The sequence below is a fragment of the Larus michahellis genome, chromosome 10 (assembly GCF_964199755.1).
Source record: "Larus michahellis chromosome 10, bLarMic1.1, whole genome shotgun sequence".
NCBI lineage: Eukaryota > Metazoa > Chordata > Aves > Charadriiformes > Laridae > Larus > Larus michahellis.
The window spans coordinates 22,514,547-22,539,206 of NC_133905.1; the positions used below are offsets into that span (position 1 = coordinate 22,514,547).

The following is a 24,660-nucleotide window of genomic DNA, read 5'->3' on the forward strand; positions in this document are numbered from 1 at the left end:
ACGTAGGCTGCAGTATTTCTCATCTAAGAAGCATAGATTTAAGTTCCTTAAGAGCAATTTTCACCTTTCTGGTTTAATTTACCTGCTAGAAATTTGGAGAAGTTTCATGTTACTTGAACTTTCAAAATTAACCGGTATCAAACAGCAAATCTTGCATTAACAGGAAACTTGTAGTTACTCTCTCAGTTACATATGGAACAATGTAAAGTGGTTTCATTGGTATCTTGTTCTTTGTTGTGAGACAACTTCTGGCCTTTATTTTGCTGTCATGCCATCACATAGTCTAAGATGCTGCTTCACTTCATTTAATTATTCAGTTCTTGCAGAAATGAGATCTTTCAGGATCCCACACTAGATATAAATTGTGCTTAACAAGGTCAGACTTTGGCCTTTTGAGCGTCAACTTGTGAAATGATTCATCAGCGCCTGTGTTGAACCTGGTATTTTACTGGGTTGACCACTAGATTTGCCATTTCATGCCTGGCCTCTTTTCTTCCAAAGATAAGGCAGAGCTGCATCTAATAGAGGAGGGCGTTCGCTGACACAATTACTGTCTGTGTTCGTTAGCCCATTCACAACTACTAAGCCCTTAGTAAATTTTGCTAGAGCTCAATGTCACTGCACTCGATGGTCAGCATTCCTGCTTCACAGCACCCTTCCCCCAAGAGCTGCTCAGCAACAGGAATGAAGTAACGCAGTCGTAGTAACTGATGAAAGCGGTGAGCTCATGGGCTATTATAGTCAATTATTTTACAGATTCAGTGGTGTTTAGTAAACATCTTTAATTGAAAAATTGCAACTCTAGATGGAAGTTGTAGATAAAGTCATACAGCTTACTCTAACTCCTTTTCATCCCAGGTTGCTTTGCTATAAACAGTCATTAATTCACCAGAGAGAACAATCTGCAAGAGGAGGACGCACCACCATCCTCACACAACACCAAGACCCTCCCCAGAACGATACGCGAGAGCAAAGTTATTCTGGATACAGGTGACTTGGTAGACAGATAACTGGTAATGTTTACCTGTGACCCCAAAGAACTGCCTTCCTAATGAAATCTGGCCAGCAAATTATCCCCAAAGGCAAGCATGGGGACGCTGCGGAATGTGTCAGTGGATAAAACTGACCTTGCGGGATAGGGAAGAGGTAGCTAAATTACATTTCGGGGTTAGCAAGAGGGTAGGGGAAAACAGGTAAACTGCCATCAAGTCTGAATAATGCTCATGAAAAAAAATCTACTGTCTTGCGAGGCTGTCTTTTAACAGAGCTGACAGTTTTTATTTAAATAAAACCCCCTATTTATTGTTTGTAAAAAACAAAACAAAGCAAAGGGGCCAGTGTAAAGCTTAAGACCAAGGCCAAGAACAGAACATGGAGAAGTTCTGTTTAAACGAAAGGGAAAACATTGAAATGGGAACTCAGAGAGACAGTGACACCCCCACCTCAGGCACACTCAGACCTCCCCTGGAGAAGGCAACGCTGACTGGAGAAGGCTGCTGCCCACACAAGACGAGCTCAGCAGGTCCCTTCCAAAATAAACGCTTCTGATCCCACAAATCTTTCCGTGCTTCTCTACACGTAAGTACGTACCTGATTTAAGCTTAAAGATACTTACAGAAACACCCAGTCCCTTCCCTGGGAAAACACATCTCACCGTCCGAACCTCGGCTGTCTTTGCTTGGCTCCAAGGAAACAGACATTGAATAAGACAACTTGAGATTTTAACAAAATTTCTTTATTTATCCTCTTCATATGAAGTTGTGCTTAGAAATTTTATTCTACACAGCTACAGCTAATTACATTTGGTAAACTCATTAAACGGTTATTTTTAAGGTGCAAATACTTGAACTGCAGAAAATTAGCCACTGGTTTACATTCATCAGGACTCACTGCCAGGGAAGCGGTCAGAACGTCCTGTCCAGGGGGTGAGAGCAGGTGTACGCTCTCTTTTCCAGTATCTGCTTTGCAGCTTTTTTAATACAGTCATCCAGATTTTCATCTGCATCTGTGGAGAAGCAGAAGGAAAGTTAACTGAAGTACCAAATGCAAGTGCCAGGAAATAATTCAACATTATCTTCTAAAAAGACTGATTATTGCAGACTGAGTGCAATATGCCTAATTGGTCAGTACTTAACCAAATAGGTCAAATACCTAATTGTTATCTAATATTATCTTTACAGGAGTATTTCCTACTGATAGATTTTTATATTCCTCCCCACAGTTGGGAAAAAAGAATCACTGCAGGTTTTTTTATCTATTAAATGAAGAGTCTATTTCCAGCTGGTACCAGTTCTGTTCCTCATCTGAGTTAAAAGCAGAGCAAAACTGTTTTGTTGGTCACATCAAAACCACCTACTTTTGATTAGAGTCTGCGAAAGCCCTGAGAGTAATACATGTATTTTATTTTATAGAACTTACATTTTTCTAATTGAGCCATGGCGTAATTATTCTTGAAATATGCTTCTGTGCAGAAGATATTTGTAAGAAGCACCTGAGAAAATAGTAAAACTCAGTTTAAAACTAGAAAATGAATTTCATAAGCAAAACATTGTAGCAAAAATACAGTAATTTCAACTTCTGAAAGTCTAGTTTTGCCTCTTGATAAGGGAGCCCCGCGAGCTGGTCGTGTGGGCTACAAGCTGGTGGTTCTTTTTCCCCCACAGCTGCCCAGTGGCAGAGCTGGGGTGACCCCTTCGCTCAAACTGCCCGGAAGACATTGTTGGGAACGAACCCCGAAGGGGCTCGCACGCACAAAACGAGAGTCTCAAGGGCCGCGGAGACAAAGGTTCATCACTTTGGATTTGTCTGACACTTAATTGTAGCAAATTTACTTGTCCTGTAGCATAACCGTTACAGTGAAACTTTAAGTGACCTCTGTGACAAACGGCCACTTCACTGTCAATAAATTTGTTGTCAAAATACTGTTGATATTAATTATTAATGATTATATGGGAAGACTTTGGGAAGAACTGCATGGTATTAGCAGGTTTAAGAGAACATGCACATTTGTAATTTATTCATAAATGTGTACGTACATGTTAAAATATTTAAATACTTTGATGGCACGCAACCCCTGTGTTCGGAGCACCCGAGAGGCGCTGGTGTGGTCACTGCACTCCCGCACCAACCAGCTTAGGAACATTGTGGTGCACTTAGGGGAGTTTGCTGTGGTAGATACAAATTCGTAACAAATGCAGAGTGTACTTTTAAGTGTACTGAAAGCTATTTGTTGAGGTTTTCCGAAGGCTGAGCCATTGGTGATGCTGGCTTAGAGCTCTCTGAGGGCAGCGTCCTGCTCGGGCACGATTCCCAGTGGAGGGGAAGTCGCTCGTCCAGGCAAAGGAGCTGGTTGGAGCCTTGCAAAATGCAGTCGGGCTGCAACGCTGCAAGGGGAGGGCTGAGGTGGGACAGTGCCTCTATTGCACAACGCTTGGTGAGGCAGAACCGTAATGAATACAGCTTGTTAAGCTACACGATCCCAGGAGTGCAGAATTAAATGTGTACAAGTGATAACACTTACTTCATGGTCGTGGTTTCTGAGCCCGATGCTGATGGATCGGCTTGCTCTGGAAATGGCTGCGGTCATCGCGTATAAATTAATGACTATATCTGCCACTCTCTTCAGAACCAACTGCTCATCCACTATTGTCTAGAAGAGTAAAAAAATTATTATTAGCTTGTAGTTCGTAAATTGAAAACTTTAACCAAACACTTTTTTCATAGTTTGTATGTAGGGTCATCCTTATTTAGCACAGACAGGTAAGTTGTTACATAGAATTTCTACCCTAAATCAGAAAGTTTTGGATTGATTTATGCTCTGCCTTTTGGATTAACTACGTTTAAAGTATGCAGTTTTGGATTAACTATGTTCCCCCTTGTAACAGTCTTTCTGGCTGCAGCCAACAGTAAAATTACTGTGTCTTGAAACAGCTTTGGTAAACGCCCAAATCCCTGCAAATTAAAGTACCAAACAGATTAAACCTGTTCAAAAATGCAGGTAAAGTAGAATGTGGTGGAGCCTGGTCTGATAAGCTTTCTCAGAACACATCAGATTAACTAACTGGCACAAAATTGAAAATCCAGGGTATTCCAAGTTCAGTCTCTCCTATTTTATGCCACCATTTGCGTGGCATCATTGGAGATTTGTTTGCTGTACAATAAGGATGACGAGCACAAACTGAAAAGCTGCTGGCACGGCTCTTCCTGTGGGAGCAGGGAAATGGGGTGCCGTGGCTGCTCACAGCAAGTACTTACGATAGTCACTGGAGCTGGCAGGACTTGTGCTTACAGAGGAAGAAGAAAACAACTCATTCACCAAGACTGCTGGGGGTTTTTTGTTTGGTTTTTTTAAATATAAACTGTCCATTGCATTGTGTATAAAATGTCAGTGTGTCTTCTCATATTGAATGGAACTGCGCTGTGTAAAGGAAGTCCTGGCTCTTGCCATACGCACCGTCCACTCTAGATTCTAGCGAGGCCAGTTTGGTTGAAGATAAACTATTCAATAATGAAGGTAACAGTACAAAACAGCAGTTACCTTGCCAAACCTAGTGAGCAGGCCTCTCACAGTAGTTCCAAAATAATGAATGTTTTCTTCAAGTTTCTTGCCACTTTCCTATAAAATAAAAGAGGAAATGCAACAATTTGAGTAGTCTTCTAAGGGAAAAAACAAGCAGACCCTCAGCCCCTTAAAAAAGGACACTGCTAAACTGCAAGCACAGGAATGGTATCAGAAAATGTTGATTCTTTTCTGTGGGGAAAAAAATCATCACTGTTTCGATGCAGTTCTGGTATCGTGACACCCAACTAATACGAGATTTTCTCTTGGCAAATGCTGGTTTTTTTAACGTTCATCCAGTTTGCTGCTGAAATCTAGATAGGCAGTTTTTTCTCTATAAAATATGCCTTAAAATTTTCTATATTTTACTTTTGGTAAGTTCTCAGTATAGTCTCTATGCTTATGCAAATAATAGTCTGAAAAATTCTTACGCAAGGTTTAGTTCTGCCCACCAAACCTAATTCTAATTCTAAGCATGGCAGGTTATGGAAACCCTGAAAATCACCATTATCTGGTACTACCGTGTGAATTCACCAATAGTCTCAAATCCTGGTATTAAGTAGGAAAAAGATTTCCAGTGTCATATTTGGCTTTTGTTAATACATAAACGTAACTAATGCATTGTGCTGATTCTTGTAATATGGAGGCAAGTGAGTGGGTCTGAAGCTGTTCAGAGGAAACTCGAAGGTAGGGTTCCAGCCAGGCGAGGATTGCTGTAGATCCCACAATCCCCCCGCACCGCGGGGGCACCGCAGGACGCAGGAGGAGGGGCCTTATGGAACAGCCCCCATTAGCCAGTCCCAGCAAACCCCCCCTTACCTCTGCGCCTGAAATACCCGCCCCGGGGGGCAGGGATACTGACACAGCGGTACAAATAGTTTTCTTAGTTTTTCAAATCACTAACTAAACATCATAGGAAAAACATATCTTCTCTTTTTTCTATTAACAGAACATTCATCTTCAGTCATAAAAATTATCTACTGAGTGATTAAGCAAGTATGTGTACATAGTTCACAGAAATATTCTTGCCTAAAACTGTGCTAACTATTGAACAGGAAAAAAATACCGTGTTTTGTAACTGAGCTTATTGTGAAGGGCAGCAACAGACATTACAAACAAAGACTCTAATACTGCACAGGCTCCATTTGTACAAATTACTAAAATGGCTGTAAACCCAGAATTGGTATAAATACAAACTTAGAGCAGTCCTGACTTTACCCTGATCTGTACCAGTATCTGTAACTAAGTCCTTACCCCTGAGCAAAGGTATAAGCATCTGCTTAACTTTGTAAGTCTCTGTTCCTAACAGGCATTTTGCTTTGCACACAGAGGGGACCAGGCTGTGACGAGCAGCGAAGGGAATCGGGTACGAAAGACCAGCGTCCGCACCTGCTGCCAGAGCAGTGTCACCCCCCCCACCCCCCGGCCCTTACCTGGAGGCTGGGATGCACCACGCCGCGGTCGCCAACTAGCCCGTAATCCACTTTTCTGCCCATCATGTCCCGTAATTTATTTAGAAATTCCCCCAGCGCCACTCCCACGTTTCCTTTCTTGATTTCTCTGAAAGGTTGGGCAAACGGCAGCAGTTACAGGCTGTTTCCTGCTTTGCCAGGGAAGCTTCAGCAGGTTCAGGTAACCGGGTGAAATTCTAAATGCTTTACCAAACCCCTCCAGTTTATGAATCAGCAAGTCTTTTGCTCCATTTTACCATGAAAAGTCTGGAGAACAATTATAGGGCCCTGGAATTATACAACGTGATTCACTTCCTCTCAAAAATGCAATAAATTCCAGAGACCGATATCTGTACTCAATACATACAATACAGCCGTCTCACCAATAAAACTTCCTCATAAAATCTGATGTTACAAAATTTTAGCTACTGGTCTTGTAAAACAGAATTTTACACAAGCTGGAATTGTAAGATAAAATATAATAAGGCCAAGATTCCTAAATCTATAAAAACATCCAATTAAAAAGAAAAAAAGCACCCTATAACATTGATCTTTTAGACAGATAATAATACACTGAAAGGTACTGTGGGTTCTTTCCTACAGTTTCCCCTCTTAGTTATAGTTAAACAGGTATCAGATTCTGTTTAGTTTAATAAAAATATTAGCAAAAAAATAAGAACATACTTAATTTTGTCAGTTAAGATTTTGCCTGCATATTGCATACCCGTCAAAGCAATATACAATCGCAGAATTTCATTTGTTCCCTGTAAAAAAACATAATATAAAGTGAAGTCAGTATCAAGTACAAAGTATTTTCAGTATTTACAACTCTAGATATGCTGTGCTAATGTCTGGTATATTTTTTTTTTTCCTAAAATTGCTTTTAATGTCTAAATTAAAAGGGTCAGGGATATCAGAAGCAAGCAACACAGACTAAACACTCTATTAAGTTTTTTTAAAGTATATATGTAATTTTGAAGACAGGTTCTTTAGTTTAGTCTCCAACATTAACGAGTGTTTTCCAAGCAGGTCTGTTTTGCCAGGCTTCCCTTTCTGCTCTGCTGCTATTAAAAGATTACTCTTCATCCATCCATAAACGTTTGCTATCTTTTGCTTTATCTCAATTATAAATTCTGATTTACCTGTGAAGAAGCTGAGCCTCTCTTTATTAACCATACCTATGTACCACAATGAAAAAGAAACTGACTAAATGCATTCTGAGCAAAATCAAAGTTCTGCGTGTTCCAGTAAAGGAACAGTTAAGCAGTTGTGAAGCTGCTCGGTAGGCCTCTTTGGCTGGAAGGCAAGCGCAGACCGAGGCACTAAGATGATACTGCACAATTGGACGTCTGGGAATCCATTATACGATTGATTGGTTTAATACGGGTGGCTGAAGAATAAAGATCCAAACACAGAAGGCTGAGAAGCACCCCGAATATTAGGTCAGTGTCAAAACGGCCACAAGGCGGGGACAGGCCAAGTGACAGAGGCTACAGCTCAGAGGAAGTGTCTGCTCTGGTCCCGTGCGTGTGTGTGTGCATACGCAGCCCCCAACAGACGCAGCTCTGGGACAAGGACGCTGCCCCTGCCCGCAGCAAACGGCAGTCAGCTCATCCGCGGGCAGGTCCCCACAACCAGGCCAAGGGAACCAGTGAGGTTAAGCACAATCTCCACTTTTTAGCAGAAAAGCAACTTTATACAATTGTTGAGATCAGTGAGAAAAATGAGCTGAATGACAGGAATCCCAATGGTGTGCTGCGCTGCTTTTTTAAACAAGACTTACTCTAATCTGTCCAATGTGAAAGGTCTTCCCTGCTTCAGCCAGTCCAGACCGCGCTCCTCACATCTCAGTTGGTCCTGCTGCTCAGAATTCATAAACGTCCCACCCCCCAGCACGCAGGATGACGACCCTACAGGCTGGCTGCTCTTGCTCTTTTATCCATGCTGGAATTGCCCCTTCCTCCTTACAGGAGCTAAACACACCCGTATTTGCAAACTGAACGGCACGCTGCCTGTCCTTGCTGGCACTCACGTGCAGCTGAGACGCTGCTGTCCTGACACCGGGAGGTACATGAGCCTTCCTGAACGGCCCATCAAGAAAGATCAAGTCTGTAAGTCTGACTCAGAGGTACAGATGAACGGTCACTGAAAAGCCAGCTTGGAAACAGAATACATTTCACAGCCAACAGTTTTTAAAAAAAATAAATGCACATCAATAAGGTAATTAAACTTCTAAATTAATCTTCTATGAGCTTCCCTACTCCGCTTGTGAGGAGCGCGCAAGAAGAAAGGTTACTCAAGTCTAGGCACCAACAGAGCAGCTTAGCCACGAAATAAAAAAAGAAAATCCTATTAGAGAAATCTGTTTACAGATTAAAATTTGCCCATACCTCTTCCCAAATCCCATCACTCACATTAGTGTGACTACAGGAGACTAAAGGCAGCAAAAAGCTTCCAAAATGTGCTTGCTGCAAAGCAAGATGGCCAACTTCCTTCTCACAGGGCTCCTGCTCAGGCAGCCGCAGTGCTCTGACGTCAGCCTGCGTCAGTGCATGCAACCAACACCATTTACTGAATGTAAACCGGTGAGTTACTTTTGTCAACTAAAATAATTTTAGGCTTTTATGCTAATTTAGACTCCTTTAGTCTGTTCAAAACAACAACAAACCAAAGCCATGAACAGGGACTGATTTTTGGCATGACAGTGTGTTTACAACAGCTGCATATTGTGTTAAAAATATTCAGAACGTTTCTAAATATTTAAGAACCTGTATATACATTACCAGTATCTATATATAAAATTGTATATATCCCACCATGTATACATATTACCGGTTTATTCTTTTTAGAGGCAAAGCTGGTGCCAGTTCCTACTGTAATTCACACTTTGTGGTTAGTCCATAGGAGCCACCACAGCGTCGTGCACTCTAGGACAGCATCCACACCTCCAAACGACACGAGGTTCGTTCTTTAGTCTTATTCTAACTATTATAGACTTTGCAACTAAAGGAACGAAGGCCTGTTCAACAGAAAACTCGGGTTTCAGCTCAAGTTTACAGAATGTGAGAGTGTGAAATTTCAGTTCCCAGTAAAACCAGTATACTGGTACTTGCCTCAAAGATCAGCAGTATCCTGGCGTCCCTGAGGTAGCGCTCGTAGGGATAATCTTTCATATAGCCGAGGCCGCCGAGAACCTGCAGTGCTTCACTCACGCAATGCCAGGCACCCTCAGAGCTGAACACCTGCCGTTGAGCAGTATTTTAGTCACCACGCGACCCAGCGAATCCAGACGAGACCGTACAGCTGCGCGACGCCGCTGTAACGTTTGGTACTGCTGTTACCACAGCCCTGTTAAAAACTTGCCTCAAATAGCACATAGGCAGGCTCAGGGCGCGTACTTCAGTCAAACTTAAATAGCTTCCTTGCAATGCACAAAAGCATCCCTATAAGGAAACATTCCCGGGAGCGTCAGAGCCAGGAAGGGGAAGACCAGCTGTAGCTGCCTGGCTGGAGCCCGAATTCACCAGGACAGGAGTTCTTTTGCACCAACCACACCATACAGCACCATCGACGGGGGCCGACAATCCGTGCGTCCTCCTCAAGGGAGCACCAGCCTGTGCTCCAGAAATGCCTCCCACGGCGACGCTCCGGCAGAGAGGGCCTGGCGCCAGCTCCCTCTGCCCAAGGCAGGACGGACGGGGCTGAGCCGGGCTGCAGCTGGAGCTGTAACCCCCTGCCCTTTTTACTCCTCCTGCCCTGTGAGGCCACAAAAACTGTGTTCCAGAGGAACACGATATTCCAAACCGCCTGTGTGCAGTTTTTATTTGTATGGTGACAAAAGCCTGAAGCACAGGTAATCAACAGTACCTGGCACCTAGAGAAAACAGTTAAGATCTATTTTTTCACTTAGCTGAGGTTTTTGTATCATATGCGTAAATGTAACACCTGAGCCTCGCAGCAATATGGAATGTAGACAGAAAACCTGGAGCGGTGTTAGCCTGCGTCAGCGTGAAGCCCTAGGCAACTCTTCCGATGCAATGAGTTACCTTGACCATGGCTGCCTCCACGGAGCAGTCCGGAAAGCCGGGCCTGTCCATCATCCCTGCGGTGAGGTAAGCCATGCTCTCCATCACGTACGCTTTCACAGCCATCAAACAAAACTTCTCCTGCCAAACAGGAGCGAAGGAATCATACATAATTCAGATGCAAAATCCCACACTCAAGCCTGAAACTTAAAAGCACAACTGCAGTTTTCATGTGTTTAACATGTTATGAAATACTAACTAATAAAAAGTACTACTGCAAAACAATCATGAAAAATCGAAAAACATACATTCTTATTCATTACATTTACCATTCTAGACATTTAAAAGATCAGTGTACAAAAGCCTGTGCTGAGATTACAGAAATGCAAAACCTCTAGCCATTTCTAAAGGAGTACAGCCAAAAGAACCCCAACATAATCCTTGCACTTGGCCAATACAAAGCACAGAGATTTAGTTTATTACCTGAATTAATCCAAATTCACTCAGTTTCTTATTGAATTGCTTCCGGGTACAAGCATACTCTGCTGTCATTTCTTTAAAAAAAAAAAAAAAAAAAAAAAAAAAAATCCATCTCAGACCAGCAGAACTGGGAGGGAGCATCCCTGCCAACAGCCGCCTGCTGCTGACGGACTGTCACCCGCCAACCCCCGCCCCGGGGACCCCCTCGCTGCCGCAGCGGCTGTACTTGGTGACAAACACCCCAAAGTGACGGTGCTGCTCAAGGCTGGGAACAGCGCGCCAAAGGCTTTTAACCAACAACCTGATGGGGGAACCCGCACTCTCAGAGAAGGCACGTTTTAGTGCTATAATTGATTGCTTTATACAGGGATTTCTGTTACCATTTTGGGTAGAAATCAATTTTATTACTTATTGCTGCGTATAAGCTTTGAGCCAGTTGTTCAAGTGGGAGATGTTACGGGAGATTACACCTTCTCAAAGCAACAGTATATAGGCTGTTCTCTTAGTAAGAACATTTTACCTCAGAAAAATGAAAGGCAATACATTTCCACCATATGAACTGAAAAAGCTTCAATGTTAAAACACTGTACACAGGCTTTTAATAAAAATTTTTTAAAAAAATATTTTAGTGTTTTAAAGAAGTCAAAGCATGTGATGACTGACAATATAGTGATGCTGTTACGAACAAGACTTGTGTTACTATTCTGAATTAACTGCATTACATGCCTTGGGGACATCAGTTTTTGCACGGCATCCAGCAATCCAGAACACCCAATTCACCCACCTATCAATTTTTTAATCATTCCAGCAGATGCGCTGCCCATGCTAAATCTTCCACTGTTCAGGATATTCATGGCAACCTGTGAAGGAAAGGAATGGTTTTCAGGCAACGTTGTTGCGCGACCCTTCTCCTCGGGCCACGCTGGCTACTGCCTCTTGCTGCATCTTCTCGTGCTTTCCTGGATTTCGTTTGTCACTGGAATGTGCTTCCTGCCCTGTGACCCGCCTCACACCGGCCTGCGCAGCATTCAGCATCCCTGCACCAATGCTTCAAACCCAGGCTTTTAAGGTGACCTACCACATCCAATTTCGTATGTAAAATAGCTTTCAGATGCTGATGAACCAGTGACCTGGAAGTAATCCTCTATTCCAACCGCATTAAGGTAAAATGCGGATAAAAATGCATTTATCTGCAACTAGAGAAACACCACGCAAACTAGACAGCACTAATGAAGTTTATCAGAGGCAGGAGAAAAACGGAATATTGTTTAATGTTTGTACACAACACCCAAAGCTAAACATCTCTGCAGCTGACCTGCGAGAGACGCTTTCCTGCTTCAGATACCTTTCAGCAACACAAAAGACAAGGGAACAGGAATGAAATACAGATCCATAATGTACAAAAATAAATTCTGAAATCTAGCATTACTGTTTCTTACCAAGAGAAACCTGGGTGACTCAGTTCAAAGACTGTAAAGAAATTTAGCAAAAAAGTCAGCTCCTACATTTTAATTTGTGATAACTATCTGAAGAAGAAACCACAAAGATCTTCTTTTAATACGACATTAAAGAGAATTGTTGCATTCAGCATTTCGCTCTGGACTTGCCAGCGACAGAAGGAGTGAGAAAACCGAGAGGGACCGCTACGAACAGCTCTGCAAATCCAGACGTCAGAGAAAGGCTACAACAGCAAAGGGCCCGGCGGTAGCTTTACTGCCGTCACTCTTCTCTGGCGCGACCAAGAGGAGCCAGTGCCAGGGGAGCCTTTCCGTGTTCTCCCCCCGTTCTTTTCCTGTGCCATTACCTAATGCTGGAAAAGCACCTGACAGCCACGGGGCCTTGGACAGGATCTGCACTTCCCTCCAACCGCTTCCCATTATACTCATGTCTTTCCCTCCCCTTCTGCACACTCCACAATTCTGGCTGTAAGAAACAGCAGCAGACATTTCCCTGATTCAGTTCAGGAGTTCTGTTGAAAAAGTTGCTCCCTTTTCTAAGAGAACAGTACACCATGAAAAACAATAAAAAGTCAAACAAGTAGTGGAACCAGCTCTGTAACTGTACTGAGAAGAAATACACACAAATCCGAAATTATGCTATTTAATACAAAGCATATAAGGTAAAGTGAGAAGCGTGTCCTCCAATATTCTTCAGCTTGGCAAGATGTTACCAATAAGGAAACTTCAGTACAGAAAAAAAAAAACAACACCAAAAGTCTCCTTCAGGCTTTTCAAAACCGTCAGTAGTTGTATTTACTGCTTACCTTAAATCCCCCTCCTACTTCTCCAATGACATTCTCTATCGGCACTTTTGTGTTTTCAAAATGTACTTCACAAGCTGAAAGACAGAGTGAAGAGCTGCTGAATTATTATGTAGAAACATTTAAAAGACATTCAGGACATAACTGATTCTTTTTGTAACACGTAGTTTTCCTAACGCACTGTTTATGACACAATTACATGTGCTTTGCCAAAGAAGTTAGAATTTGGGAAAAGCCTGTAGCTGACATCAATAACTGATGTAAAATATTCAAAATGTAATTAATGTACATTGTGTAAACAGAGAACTATAGTTTTGTCTCTGTTTTAAGGCACTGACACAGCAGCCAAGTCCCAATGATAGAAGGTGAAAAACTATAATCACCGGAGAGCTTAAGGAGAGCCTGTGAACGCTGACTTCTAGATTAAAGCCACCTGGTCACTGAATCTCCCCAGTCATTTGTGTCACTGCGTAGCTGGGGACGCTTCACACACACAGGAAGGAATGCTACGCCAGGGATATCTTACTGCAGGCCCTGCACTAGGGGAGGACTCATAGGAAAAGCATGGTAAAGAAACACGAAACTGACGCTGTTACACAGAACAGATATCAATTTGCCTCTGAATTAGGATTATCTAAACAAATCAAAACATTAAAATAATTTCTGTTAACAATTTTAAGTGATTCTTACTGTTGGATCCTCGAATGCCTAACTTATCCTCAGGTTTGCCATGAGTGACTCCACCAAAATCCCGCTCTACGATGAAGGCAGTGATTTTGTCTTTGAGTTGCCCATCTTTATCAACAACCTCTGTCCTAGCAAATACTGTGAAAATATTGGCAAGGCCACCGTTTGATATCCACACCTGTTTTGAGAGGAAAGATGTGTAAGAAATACATTTATTCTGATTTTGTGAGCGTCGTTCTTCAGTGTTTCCTAAGAGACTAGCAAAGAACAGAGACAAATTGCTGCTGCTTCCCTTGGGTTCTGGTGAGTGTTCTGCTGCTAGTTTTGCCTCTTGTGAACACATTTCCAAGGGAAGTTGATCACAGAATGGTAAGTTTAGAGCAACTATAAAAATAGGTTGCAATATAGATTTGAATTAAATTAAAATCCATAGTGCATTTTCACAACAGCTTGTATATCCTGCTGCTCGCGGCACCCGAGGGATACGAGGGTAATCAGGCTGTAGAACCACTCTGACCAAAATCATTTCAACTGTGATGAGGAATTCTCTGCATCAGGCCACATACATACGGCCCCTCCCACAAGACGGGTCTCCTCACATCACAGACAAATGATCAACAACCAGCGATGAAGTCTGCAACGTAACAAATACTGCTGAACCCAGTACACCTCTGCCTTTCTTAAAGGTTTTATTTTGCCATTGTTTCTTTCAGCAGAAATGTTCCGAGCAGCTCAAGTTTTCTTTCAAGAATACTTACAAAATCCAGCCTGAAGAATGAAGAGGGGAAACCATGATTTCAGGTTTCTTTTTGCCTATGCTGTCACAGAGGGGGCTAATTAACTAACTAACTAACTAACTACCCACCCCTCCCTGAAGCTGAGCACCATGAGCTGGCGACGCAGAAGGAACTTGGGAGAGGCTTTTCCTGTCCTTACCAGGGGGCTGGTGAAGGTCATTCCCTGCACAGCGTGCTTTTCTGTTCTCTTTGGCCCCAAACCAACACAGCTTCTCTTTTCGACACAGGCATTCTGCACTAGCTTGGAAACCTCAAAATTCTGATGCCGCTGCCCAGCTACCTTCTGACTCAGCAAAACTGCCTGCCTGCCATGCTGCAAAAGGCAGAGGTGATTTCTATAAACTCGTAACAAAAACCTGTCATATTTGCCGTCTGTGAGCGGATACCTTGGAGCCATTTAATAGGAAGTATTTCCCATCTTCACTGAGGGTTGCTCTTGTCTGGATGGACGCAGCATCACTTCCACTACAAGCCAAACGAGTTATTAATGTTTAAAGAAATAAACACGCTTTAAAAAACAAAACTCCATCTTTTCCCTCTTCCCATCCTTTACAAAGGAATGTTTACAGTAGTATTAAATAGTAGTATATAAATTTAAGTTTTTAACTAACATGGAAACTTACTAGATTTAACAGCTCTAAAGAAATCTGCCTCGGTTACCTGAGGGGACATTTCTGCCGACTAACACGTACGTTATCAGTTTTATGACACGACCAGAATGTGCAGAATGGCACATAACCAACTTTTTTGAGATACACATTGAGTCTGTCATCCTGAAACACAAGTTTAAAATGTCTAGGTTTTTCCTCAAAAATTCACACCCTGGGTTTATATCCTAAGCGAAAAAAGGCTCAAGAGAAATGAAAAATAAACACGTGACCATCCCTCTCAATGAGCACCTGGGCACATCTAAGACTTTCTACAGGAGCAAAATCAGCAGGTGAATTACAACAAAGCCGTGATTCTGTGATTCTGTAAAAGTTCACGCCTCCTCTCCAATCACCTCTTTACTGCAGAATTAAGCAGCAGCACACCATCTCCCCCTCCCTCTTCCATAAATGAAAACGCCCCAACAGCTCACCTCGGGCCTCCAGCTGAAGACAGTTGTTACGTTTTTGGAACAGCCAAATCTCAGCTGGTGTTTTAATAGGGTCAGATTGCTAAAATCCAGTTCTAAAAATGATTGTTTCTGTGCCCGAGAACTAAGGCTCTAAGAAGACTGAAGTTAAAGTTACTAAGATCAGCAATCTTTTAAAATATTACTGGGCTAAATAAAGAAGTTAGAAGAATTTCAGAACACGGTTAGCCCTTGGTTTTTGTCCTGTGCGTTATTTCCAAGTCCCTGCCATGGACCACTGTTGAAGGATCTGCACTAGTTTAAATGTGACCTGCAAGTGGGATGGATTTTAGAGGGTCAGGACTCAGCCTAGGACTGTTGAATAAAACCCACGACTGATGGCTGGGAGGTATCTACATCACAGCAGCGTGAAAATCAGCAAGTACATCAAATGCTCACTGTGGGTCATTCGAGCAGACAAGAATTCAGAGAAGACAGTTTTAAACTACGGTTTTGTATGGACAAGCGAGATCCAACTTCAAACACCCAACTGGTCTCAGTCCTTCACTCAGTTTCCTTCACAATGACGTAGGAAACCTGCCTGGGTGTTTTTAAGAAAACTACCTCTTCTGCATTAACAGAATTTGCAACGTTAGCAACTGTCCATGAAAAAACATAATAAATGTAACTTTATCTTTGAAATGAAATTGCTGCTACAAAGGTGCCTTTTCTAAACTCTAAGGAAAGACCAAAATTTCCGCCTATTGATTTTGGTAGCTCCTTCAATGCAGGCTTTAATAATTTTGAAGGAGAACTGAAAGTGTCCTCGAACAGTCACAGCACATTTTTTCTAACCCAGCTCATAGTATCCTTTCGAGGCATATTCAGTAATGCCAGAAATAAAGTGGATGAATCCCTGGGATGGGAACAACAGTTAGTGATTTCTTGGAAACTGCCATAAGCAGCACATTGGGAAAAAATTAATTACATGATTTGAAGTGTACCTTTAAAAAAAAAAAAAAAAAAAGACTGACCTGTATACTGAAGCCATAGGCACCAAATAATAAAGATTGAATATATTAACTGATCACTGTAATGAAGATGAAAATAATAAAAGAAACAATTTTGGTGTTTTTTGAAGCTTTTATGGTTACAAAACCAGTACCTTCCAGGCTCAGTGAGACAAAAAGCTGCAATGTGTTCCCCGGATGCCAGTCTCGGCAGGTACTTTGCTTTCTGCTCATCAGTGCCAGCAATGAGGATTCCCTAAATAAAGAATTAATAGAAAACTTTTCAGCATCAGCCTGTGTAAAAAGAAACGAAGCAGAGAAGCTTAGCCAAGTTCGGGAAGCTTGATTTGCAAGTTTTATGGCATAACAAAAGACGTTTTAATAAGCAACGGACATTATTATTTATCAGACATGAAAACACGTCAGTTATCATCACACAGTTGTTCAATGCCCATAAGCAATGGGCTACTGTTCAGACCACCTTCTAGGGCAGGGTTCACTATTTATGCTCTAAGTGAAGACTTAACTGTTGCTCTGAAAGGCCCTGAGATAGTCCTGTCTTTATAATTTGTCATACCTTCATTACTGTCACTGTAATTTTATTTTAATAACCTCAAAACCAGCAATTTTCACAGCTCCTAATGAGAGAACAGAACACATGAGATTTTCTAAGACTTATCATCTCAATGTTGCCTGGACTAACAATTTTCCTGTGTACTTTGTATTTAGTCTTAATGCTGCACAAGTCTTACACCGAGCCACGGGCAGAGGATGTTGGGGGGCACAGAGGGGGTTGGCGGGCACACCAACAGCCAACCTGACATCAGAATGTTCCACCTGAGCTCTGCTTCGCCAGTAATTCTTAGTTGTTACTCTCACACTCCACATTTAAACAAACTTCACCCCACCTTCTCTATGCAAGTTGTGTAGAACTACTTGACAGGAGAGCAGAGCGTTACCTTCAGCCCAATAGCCTGATGAGCTGCCAGAGTGACTGCGATAGATCCGTCTAACGAAGTGATTTCTCCCAAACGTGCATACATGGTATTTGATAGACCGAGACCACCTGCAATGAATACTGTCTTTTATTCAAAGTAGATACCTTAACATTCAACTTGCCAATTCCCCCAAGAAAATCCCTTTCAAGTACAGAAACATCAAGAATATAACAGTCAGCTGGGGAGTGTCGTGGTATAGACAGGACAGAGTATGTCCACAAACAAGTACTGCGTTGCCGGAAGAATGCACTGTGAAAATGGTAACTTTTTTTGATGAGCATGAGTTGTGCTGGACTTAGTTCTATTCAGAAAGCTGTGTTTGTGTTCAAGTGTGTATCTGTTATGTGAAAAGGGTAAAAGATTCAGTATAAAAATTGCTCTGGTCTGAATTCTGTGCTTAGAGATAAAATGAATTTTTTGGTGACGTCTCCACGCTACGTTACCAAGCCAGACAACTAACCCCCGTACAGCCCTGGGGCTGACCAGCTGCAGCCAAGCAGCAGAGGGAGCGGTGCTGGACAAGTCCCAGCACAGACACAAGGACAGGCTGTCCCCAGCCTCAGCAAACGCGGCACAAAATGACCTAGACAACAAAACCGCCACGAAACAGTCCCCAGGCAGTTTCCCCCCCTCCAAACTGGTACTAAGGGAGGATAAAATACAACACTTTGATGTCCGTCATCAAAAAGTATGAATATATCAAGCAACAAACTTGACACCAGCACATCCGTTTTGGAGGAATTTTGTGATTCGCTGCTGCAAATGCAGAGACTATTTGTAAGGAGCTTGAAAAGAACATAAGTAGGATAAACCAAAGCTGCATCTGTCAGAGTCTAATGATCAAGAATTTTGTCATCAGGACTAGAAGTCCCATTCCTTGTAATTTAAGTCTATTTTATATATTAGTTCTGAATAAGTAACTTTATCTAATCAAGACAGTCTTATGTCCAGGTTAATAATTTTCTACTTGGGACAGTGGATTAAGTCAGGATAACAAATACCTTATTTCAGCAGATGTCTCAATAGTCCTGCTATTTTACGTGTAATGAATAAATGCAAGAACAACAAGTCTCCCCGATACCACGCACACACATCACTGCCTCTTAACACTTTTCCCCTTCAGAGCACGCTTCCATGGATTAAAACTCCCACTCCTCCTGTCTATACGCTCGTCCTTCTTTTCCCGTTTCTAAGTGGTGCTGGGCTCAGCATTCAGCTACTGATGATGTGCAGAGTAATTCCAATGACGCCCATCTTAAAGAGCGACATTATTCCATGATTTACATGAGCTTCATTTTTCCCATTAATGTTCTGCATTTTAATGCTTCTGGCAAATATGCCACTATTCCAAACCATTATGAAAAATACCATGCACTGCACGAAGCACCGAATACGTGTGACTGAAGTATGACAAGCACCACCAATGAAAATACAGCAGGTTTAAACTACAGAAAATGGGAAATAACCTCATTAAAAGCATATTATTTGTAGTGCAGAAAAAAGTTGCTTTCTTATAGCACGGTGATAGCTTTCCATCTTCTGGTTTTTATGCAGCATACAAGAAAACAGGACTATGATTTTCTACGAGTAGGCTGAATGGATTGTGACCTTTTACACACTGGAAGCTGAGAGAGTATTATTTCACAAGCTTCAAAACAATGCAACATCAAAACAACAATGACATTTTATTAAAGTATGAATTCTATGTCAAATACATCGCCTTTCAGACTCTTTAAAAAAAATTAACAGGGTGGGAAACTTATTTCCACCAAAACCATCTTCTGCAGATGGTCAAACATAGTTGTGTCTTCCTCTGAGTTGTTCTCTTTAAAGTTATCTTCTTTTATACTAGACAATAGATAATGCAAGGATATAATTTCTTTATAAATTTCATAGAAAATATTAGTTTCAATCCAAATTTTTATTTTATGCATAAGATTACCGTTTTCTTGAAAATTCCTTTGCAAGCTTAAAGGTTAATCCACCGAGGAACTAATGGCTCTGATCTCAATTAGCACCATAATGTCCTTTAAGACATAAACTTTTTGTTCAGTATTGAATAGGAAAGAGTTTTTACAAAGGCTATACTTGTAATGAATAGATATTATACTTTCACACTTCTCTAAGGTCAAACACATTCCCATCTGCCAACGACAGGCGACAGCTTTGATTGATCAGTTCCATGAGACGCCGTAGTTTGGACCCACTGTCATTTTAGGAACCATGAGCAAGACCTGCAAGTCCCGCAGAATGTCAAGCTGCTCTACTGCATCCAAAAAAAGCACAACAAGGAAAATGCTCTGCCAAGAGGAATTTACACCATCTAAAATTAGTTATCTAACTTAGGCACCCAAGGTAGGAGCATGCAGAGCTCCCTACAGAGCCAGCAGACGAGCTCAGTGCCCTGCAGCTCTTTATTAACTAGATGAAGCCTCAGCTCCTAATTTAGACGTCCAAGGCAAAGGACTATACACAGGACATTTTGCAACACCCAAAAATGCATTACTTAATGCAGACTACTGGGTTATCCTTCTGTGGTCATTCACTCACCATATTCCTCTGGAATCTGCATGCCAAAGAGACCCAGGTCCTTCAGTCCTTTTAAAGTTTCAGGTGGGATTTTTGCATCTTGATCAATCTTCTTAGAGTCCACTACAAATACAGAAGGTTTTATAATTTACAACTCTGTTTCTTAGTACAGAAAAAATCTCTGAGACTGCAGCATTCCCACATCGGAGCCAAGGTCGCTGTGTACTATGAGTGAGCACTGTGACCTCTAACCTAATAACGCACAGGACAAGGGGCTGCTGGGGCACCATGTCCCTCCCTGCTGTCCCTCTCGTCTTCTCAAGACCCTTTAGAACAGACATAATGCTTGCTGCAGCAGACACGGGCACACTTCTCATCCTGAACTTGACAAGAAGTACTCTTTCTAGCTTCAGCCTGACGTTACTGTCCTCTTTGCCCTGCTCCCACTGTGGCTGGAACAGTCTCAGACCCTGAACTGGCTCCTGTAAAACTAATAACGCCGCGGGTTGGCTGGGGGCTGTTTGCGGCAGCCCCACACCCCAACCCGTCCTCCTCCCTCCAAGTGAAAAACGATCATTTTCTTGCCTTTTGACAACGATCTCATAGACAAGTCCTAAACATCACAGTGGGAGGTCTCAATTCTGTTTCTGAAGAACAACGCCCCACTGAAGTAGCCCACATTATTACACCATCAAAGTCAAAATACAGAACCAAGTGGAAGGTCCCAAGAATACCAATTATGGCTGTAAAGCCACGACATCCAGGAAAAGGACTTGAAAGTGGGAAAAACGGTTTTTATTTCATTTTCTCAAACATTTCTATGTGGTTGTGCACATTAGCAGATTCCATGACTAGAATAAGTGAAGTATTTCCAGGATTTTCAATCTGAACTACGTCTAGGTCACGATTAAAAAACCAAAGGTACGTAAATGAGTTAATTACAAAAATCTTGTTCTTATGAGTTATTCAAATTCTTGGGGGACTACAAGAGCTGTTCTATGCTGTAACAATGAAAATAAACAAGAACTGTATTAAGCAGCTCAGGAAGGCTGTAAGCTGCAGCAAAAGGAACACAAGCCAAAAAGTACACAAAAAGAAGTAATTCTGCAAAAGCAAAGGTATTTTCCTAAAAGAATCTGAAATGACGCTGCAAATTCTATATTAAATATAATAATGGGAGGCAACTAAACATTCTGATGCTCTTCTAAGAGACGTTATTCAAAAAGAAAATTCATTTTAAAAAAGACTTTTCATTCCCCACACTAATTTTTTAGCTCCATAGTGCAAGACACATATTTGTGGTAGCCATCAGCTGTTCTGGGGAGAGACAGGGCATTTTTTTACCTCTTCCTCCGTTGTGCCCACACAGACCTTCCTGTGGTGTCTGGACACTGTCACGCTTCACAATGACTGTGCTGAGATGAGTTTCCTTACCTGGTGCCAACCATACCAAGTTTCTGACTGTTTTAGGCTGCTCTCCTAACCTATTTTTACCACACCCATAAATTACCCCGGATAACTAAACAGGAGTAGCTGTGAATTCAAACAAAGATGAGCAATTTCCACCTTCAGTTAAGATTCTGTAATATGACATTTTTTTTCCTCCCTTAACTATCAAGTTTTTTACTCAATAAATGATGTTCCCCAACAGAACAAAGAATTAAAAAATGTAATCTGCATAAATTCTTAATTTACTGCTAGTGAGCAACATGACAATTTTATCGTTAGAATTACCTGAATCTCATAAATTGTTATCTATGACAAACATAGGCTTCTTCGAACTCCTGCGGTGTTTGGCAATCTACACCTAGTATCTTTGTCAGCGGGAAATGTGAGACGATACCATTTAACTGTCCCACAAATTGCTGTCTGTAAAAACCAATTTTCTACAATTGTTCTAGAATTGGCTTATCTATTGCACCGGTAATAGAAGAAACACCCTGCAACCCTATCAAGAGTGTATACGGCTAATAGGACTTTTCCCAAATAGAATCACTTCTCTAATGCTGAAAAAACATAAATGCTTTTCATTTTTCATAGCTTCTTAATGAATCATCATATAGGAATATCTCTGCTGAATTTTGCTAAACCCACTTTTAGTACAGCAGGACAGTTAAAAAGTTTCAGAAAAATATCACAATACATGAAGCCATAAATAGCGTTACTCAACTGAGCTAAAAACAATTTCAAGTCCTACCTCTACAGAATTCTTTTACTTCCTGTGTATTTGTGGGTTTTTTTCTGTTTCGAAGATTTATTTCTTCTCATCAGCATCCAAATACTCCATGTAAAAAACGCCACAAATGAACATGACTATAGAATCAGCAGCACCACATGACTGGCGACAAATGCATAAGACAACTTGAATAATTAAAGTATAATAATCTTACTCAACGGCTATAGTTAAATCAGTGCAATCACTAAATCACTTGCACGAATAAGAAACCAATAACTATACCATCTTCACTGAAGAATTTTTCTACAGGTCCTACGAACTGGTTGATCTCCTCTAGTTCTTCATTGCTAATTTCTGGATAAGGAAAAACTTCTTCCTAAAATACAAGGCAAATTTTTATTTTACTTAACAAAAAAGCATGAATCGTGCAATTGAAATAAAAACTCAAGAACATATGCCTTTCAAATACTAGACTCTAAAGAACTGTGAAAATTAAGAATTGTGGAAAACGTTCAGAAACAGCCTTATCCACAGGGCTCAACTTTGCTACATACCAAAATCAAATCAGACTCTCATTACCTGAAAAACAGAAACAACAGAGAAAAACGGAGAGCCTTTAAGACTTAAGAGGATGCAAAAATCCTTCATCAACCATGAATTTTGTCAGTGTAATCCCACTTTGGGGTTAAAAAAAAGTTAGTTAATTTTAATTTGTATCAGAATGAATGCAGTGTTCTAACGTTTTCAAAGCTCAGCCCATAAACGCTGTCCCATGGAAACTCACAGCACATTCCACCTGCTCGGTGTCACTGGTACAAAGGTTACCGAGTTCCACATCGCTCCTTATCACCACCCTGGGATTTTGGTCATTAACTGGGAGCTGGATGACCTGACAGGCTTGAATAAATAAAAAAATCCAAGCAACTAACACAAGAAGTGAAGTAAAAACATGAGATGCATGCTCCTAATTTTTATAATCTGCCCTCTATTAAATAGAAAAGTCTCCCTCTACCCAAAGAAAACTGTCCACAATAGTCTGAAGGATCACATTAGCTTCAAAAATTCCGTAAATCTAGTAAATGCTACAGTTTTTCCGAAAACTATTTATATAGAAATTTGAGAGGAAAAAAAGGGAAACATGAACTGGGGTTTAACGTGATGGAGTCTGACTGCAAACTGTCATAACACTTTACTTGACGAGGTCTGTTTTGGGAGACTTTATCGCTCAACTCATTTCAGTGGATTTGAGTTATTCTTTCTTTCAATTTATTGAACTGTAATTTCTGATAAATACATACTCCAAACCTTGCATTAACAAGTACTGTTTTAATACAGTGTCACATCTCAAATTTGTAACTTCTTTGTCCAGTGGCATCTCAAGACACAAGAACTACAACCTTTCCTGTAAAAAACTGTAAGCAAAAGTTTCCATAAAACACTGTTCCCTGAAGCAAACAGAGGGCAAACTGACACCGAGCTGCGGCAGGCGGCTGCGCCCAGCGCAGAGAGGAGTGTGTTTCTGTGGGGATCTGCCGGGCTGGCAGGCACAGGGGGCCGTGGGCTCAGGGGGCCCGTCCGCCGCCGGCTGTCCCTGAGCCTTTCGAACTCCACGACGCGCTCTGTCTGCACAGGTGCAAACGGCTCCGTTAATTACACCCAGCTCCAGCCGCGGGACGGCTGACACACCTGAGAGACCAGGCCGGCCGCAGCTGTGGCTGCAGCCGCGGCCTGTCTCTCCCTCCTCTCCCCAGCGCTCCCTCGGGCGCCGCGGGGCCCCCGCTGCCTGTTACCGGTGCCCCCACCGCGGCCCGCCCGCTCCTCCCCCAGACCCCGCCGGACGCCCCCACAGCCGCGGCCCGCGCCCGCCCTCAGGCGCCGCCCGCCCCTCACCTTGCGCAGCGACCCCAGAAAGAGCTCCTTGGCGAAGGCGGGCCGGGGGACGGCGGTGCGGAGGCGGCGGGCGGCGGGGAGCGCGGCAGGCAGCGGGAGGGCGGCGCGCAAGGCCCGCAGCATCACCCCGCTCATGGCCGCTGCCATCTCGCCTGACGCCGGCGCACGGGCACGTGACCGCGTGACGCCAGCACGTCCCCTCCCGTCGTCCCCCGCGGGGCCGAGGCTCGCCAGCATCGCCGCGGTAACGCGCCCGCCCGGCCTTCGGTCCCCCCGCAGGGGCACGCACGGGCCCAGCAGCATCCGCCGGTCGCAGGCCGCGCGGTGGCCAAGAATTGCCATAGAAACGGGACCCGCGGGGAACGAAGCCACGCACGGCCCCAGCGGGACCGGCTCCGGCCCCCCGCCCTGCTGGAGCCCCTCACAGCCCTCCGCCAGCTTCGGGCCTGGCGACCCCCCAGCAGTAGCTACAGACATTGAGTCAGACAATAAAAGTGTTTTTCGGAACACGCAGGATGTCTCTGAGTCACCTCCCTGAACCAACACGAAAGCATCGCTGCAGCGCAGGAACACGCACCCCCGCCAGAGACCGGGGGGGTTGGAGGGGTGTCACCTCCCCCCCGTTGCAGATGTGGCCGAGGTGCCGAACTGCACACCAATTCGACAGAAATCACCGCAAAGTCTCCATCCAAACCCTACTCGTCCTCGTCTGTGTGTTCATCTCGGAAGCTGACAGCCCCCC

The 24,660-nt window shown here is 42.8% G+C and overlaps 2 protein-coding genes across 3 annotated transcripts in view; one reads left to right on the forward strand and one right to left on the reverse strand.

Moving 5' to 3' along the window:
* CFAP92 (cilia and flagella associated protein 92 (putative)) overlaps positions 1 to 1,721 on the forward strand; it is a 38,294-nt gene extending 36,573 nt beyond the window's left edge. The window contains exon 18 of the mRNA XM_074602259.1: positions 859 to 1,721. Coding sequence (XP_074458360.1) covers positions 859 to 994 — 136 coding nt within the window. The 3' untranslated portion in view covers positions 995 to 1,721. The remainder of the gene's footprint in view (positions 1 to 858) is intronic.
* On the reverse strand, positions 1,714 to 24,135 carry ACAD9 (acyl-CoA dehydrogenase family member 9). 2 transcript variants are annotated; one of them, XM_074603184.1, is made up of 18 exons: positions 23,919 to 24,135; positions 22,311 to 22,404; positions 19,874 to 19,975; positions 17,285 to 17,391; positions 16,481 to 16,581; positions 14,645 to 14,723; positions 13,465 to 13,639; positions 12,778 to 12,851; positions 11,299 to 11,374; positions 10,518 to 10,588; positions 10,056 to 10,175; positions 9,123 to 9,251; positions 6,694 to 6,773; positions 5,992 to 6,118; positions 4,538 to 4,615; positions 3,521 to 3,649; positions 2,419 to 2,491; positions 1,714 to 2,005 (listed from the first exon to the last, which is right to left on the reverse strand). In XM_074603184.1, exons 1-18 carry the CDS (start codon positions 24,063 to 24,065, stop codon positions 1,905 to 1,907), a joined length of 1,863 nt encoding a protein of 620 aa, XP_074459285.1. In that variant the 5' UTR covers positions 24,066 to 24,135; the 3' UTR covers positions 1,714 to 1,904. The 2 variants fall into 2 exon arrangements, with proteins under 2 accessions (XP_074459285.1, XP_074459286.1); XM_074603185.1 differs by lacking the exon at positions 9,123 to 9,251 and having other exon boundaries at positions 23,919 to 24,102.
* Between the last annotated feature and the right edge of the window lie 525 nt (positions 24,136 to 24,660).

What these genes read in the sequence shown, in the direction of transcription:
- ACAD9 (XM_074603184.1), bottom strand. Translation starts at nt 24,065, where the DNA reads ATGGCAGCGGCCATGAGCGGGGTGATGCTGCGGGCCTTGCGCGCCGCC. An exon ending in TGTCTCACTGAGCCTGGAAG is followed by an intron (nt 14,724 to 16,480) that starts GTACTGGTTTTG and finishes TTTGGCTTGTAG; the next exon opens with TGGAAGTGATGCTGCGTCCA. An exon ending in AAGTAGGAGGGGGATTTAAG is followed by an intron (nt 11,375 to 12,777) that starts GTAAGCAGTAAA and finishes TTTCCTTCACAG; the next exon opens with GTTGCCATGAATATCCTGAA.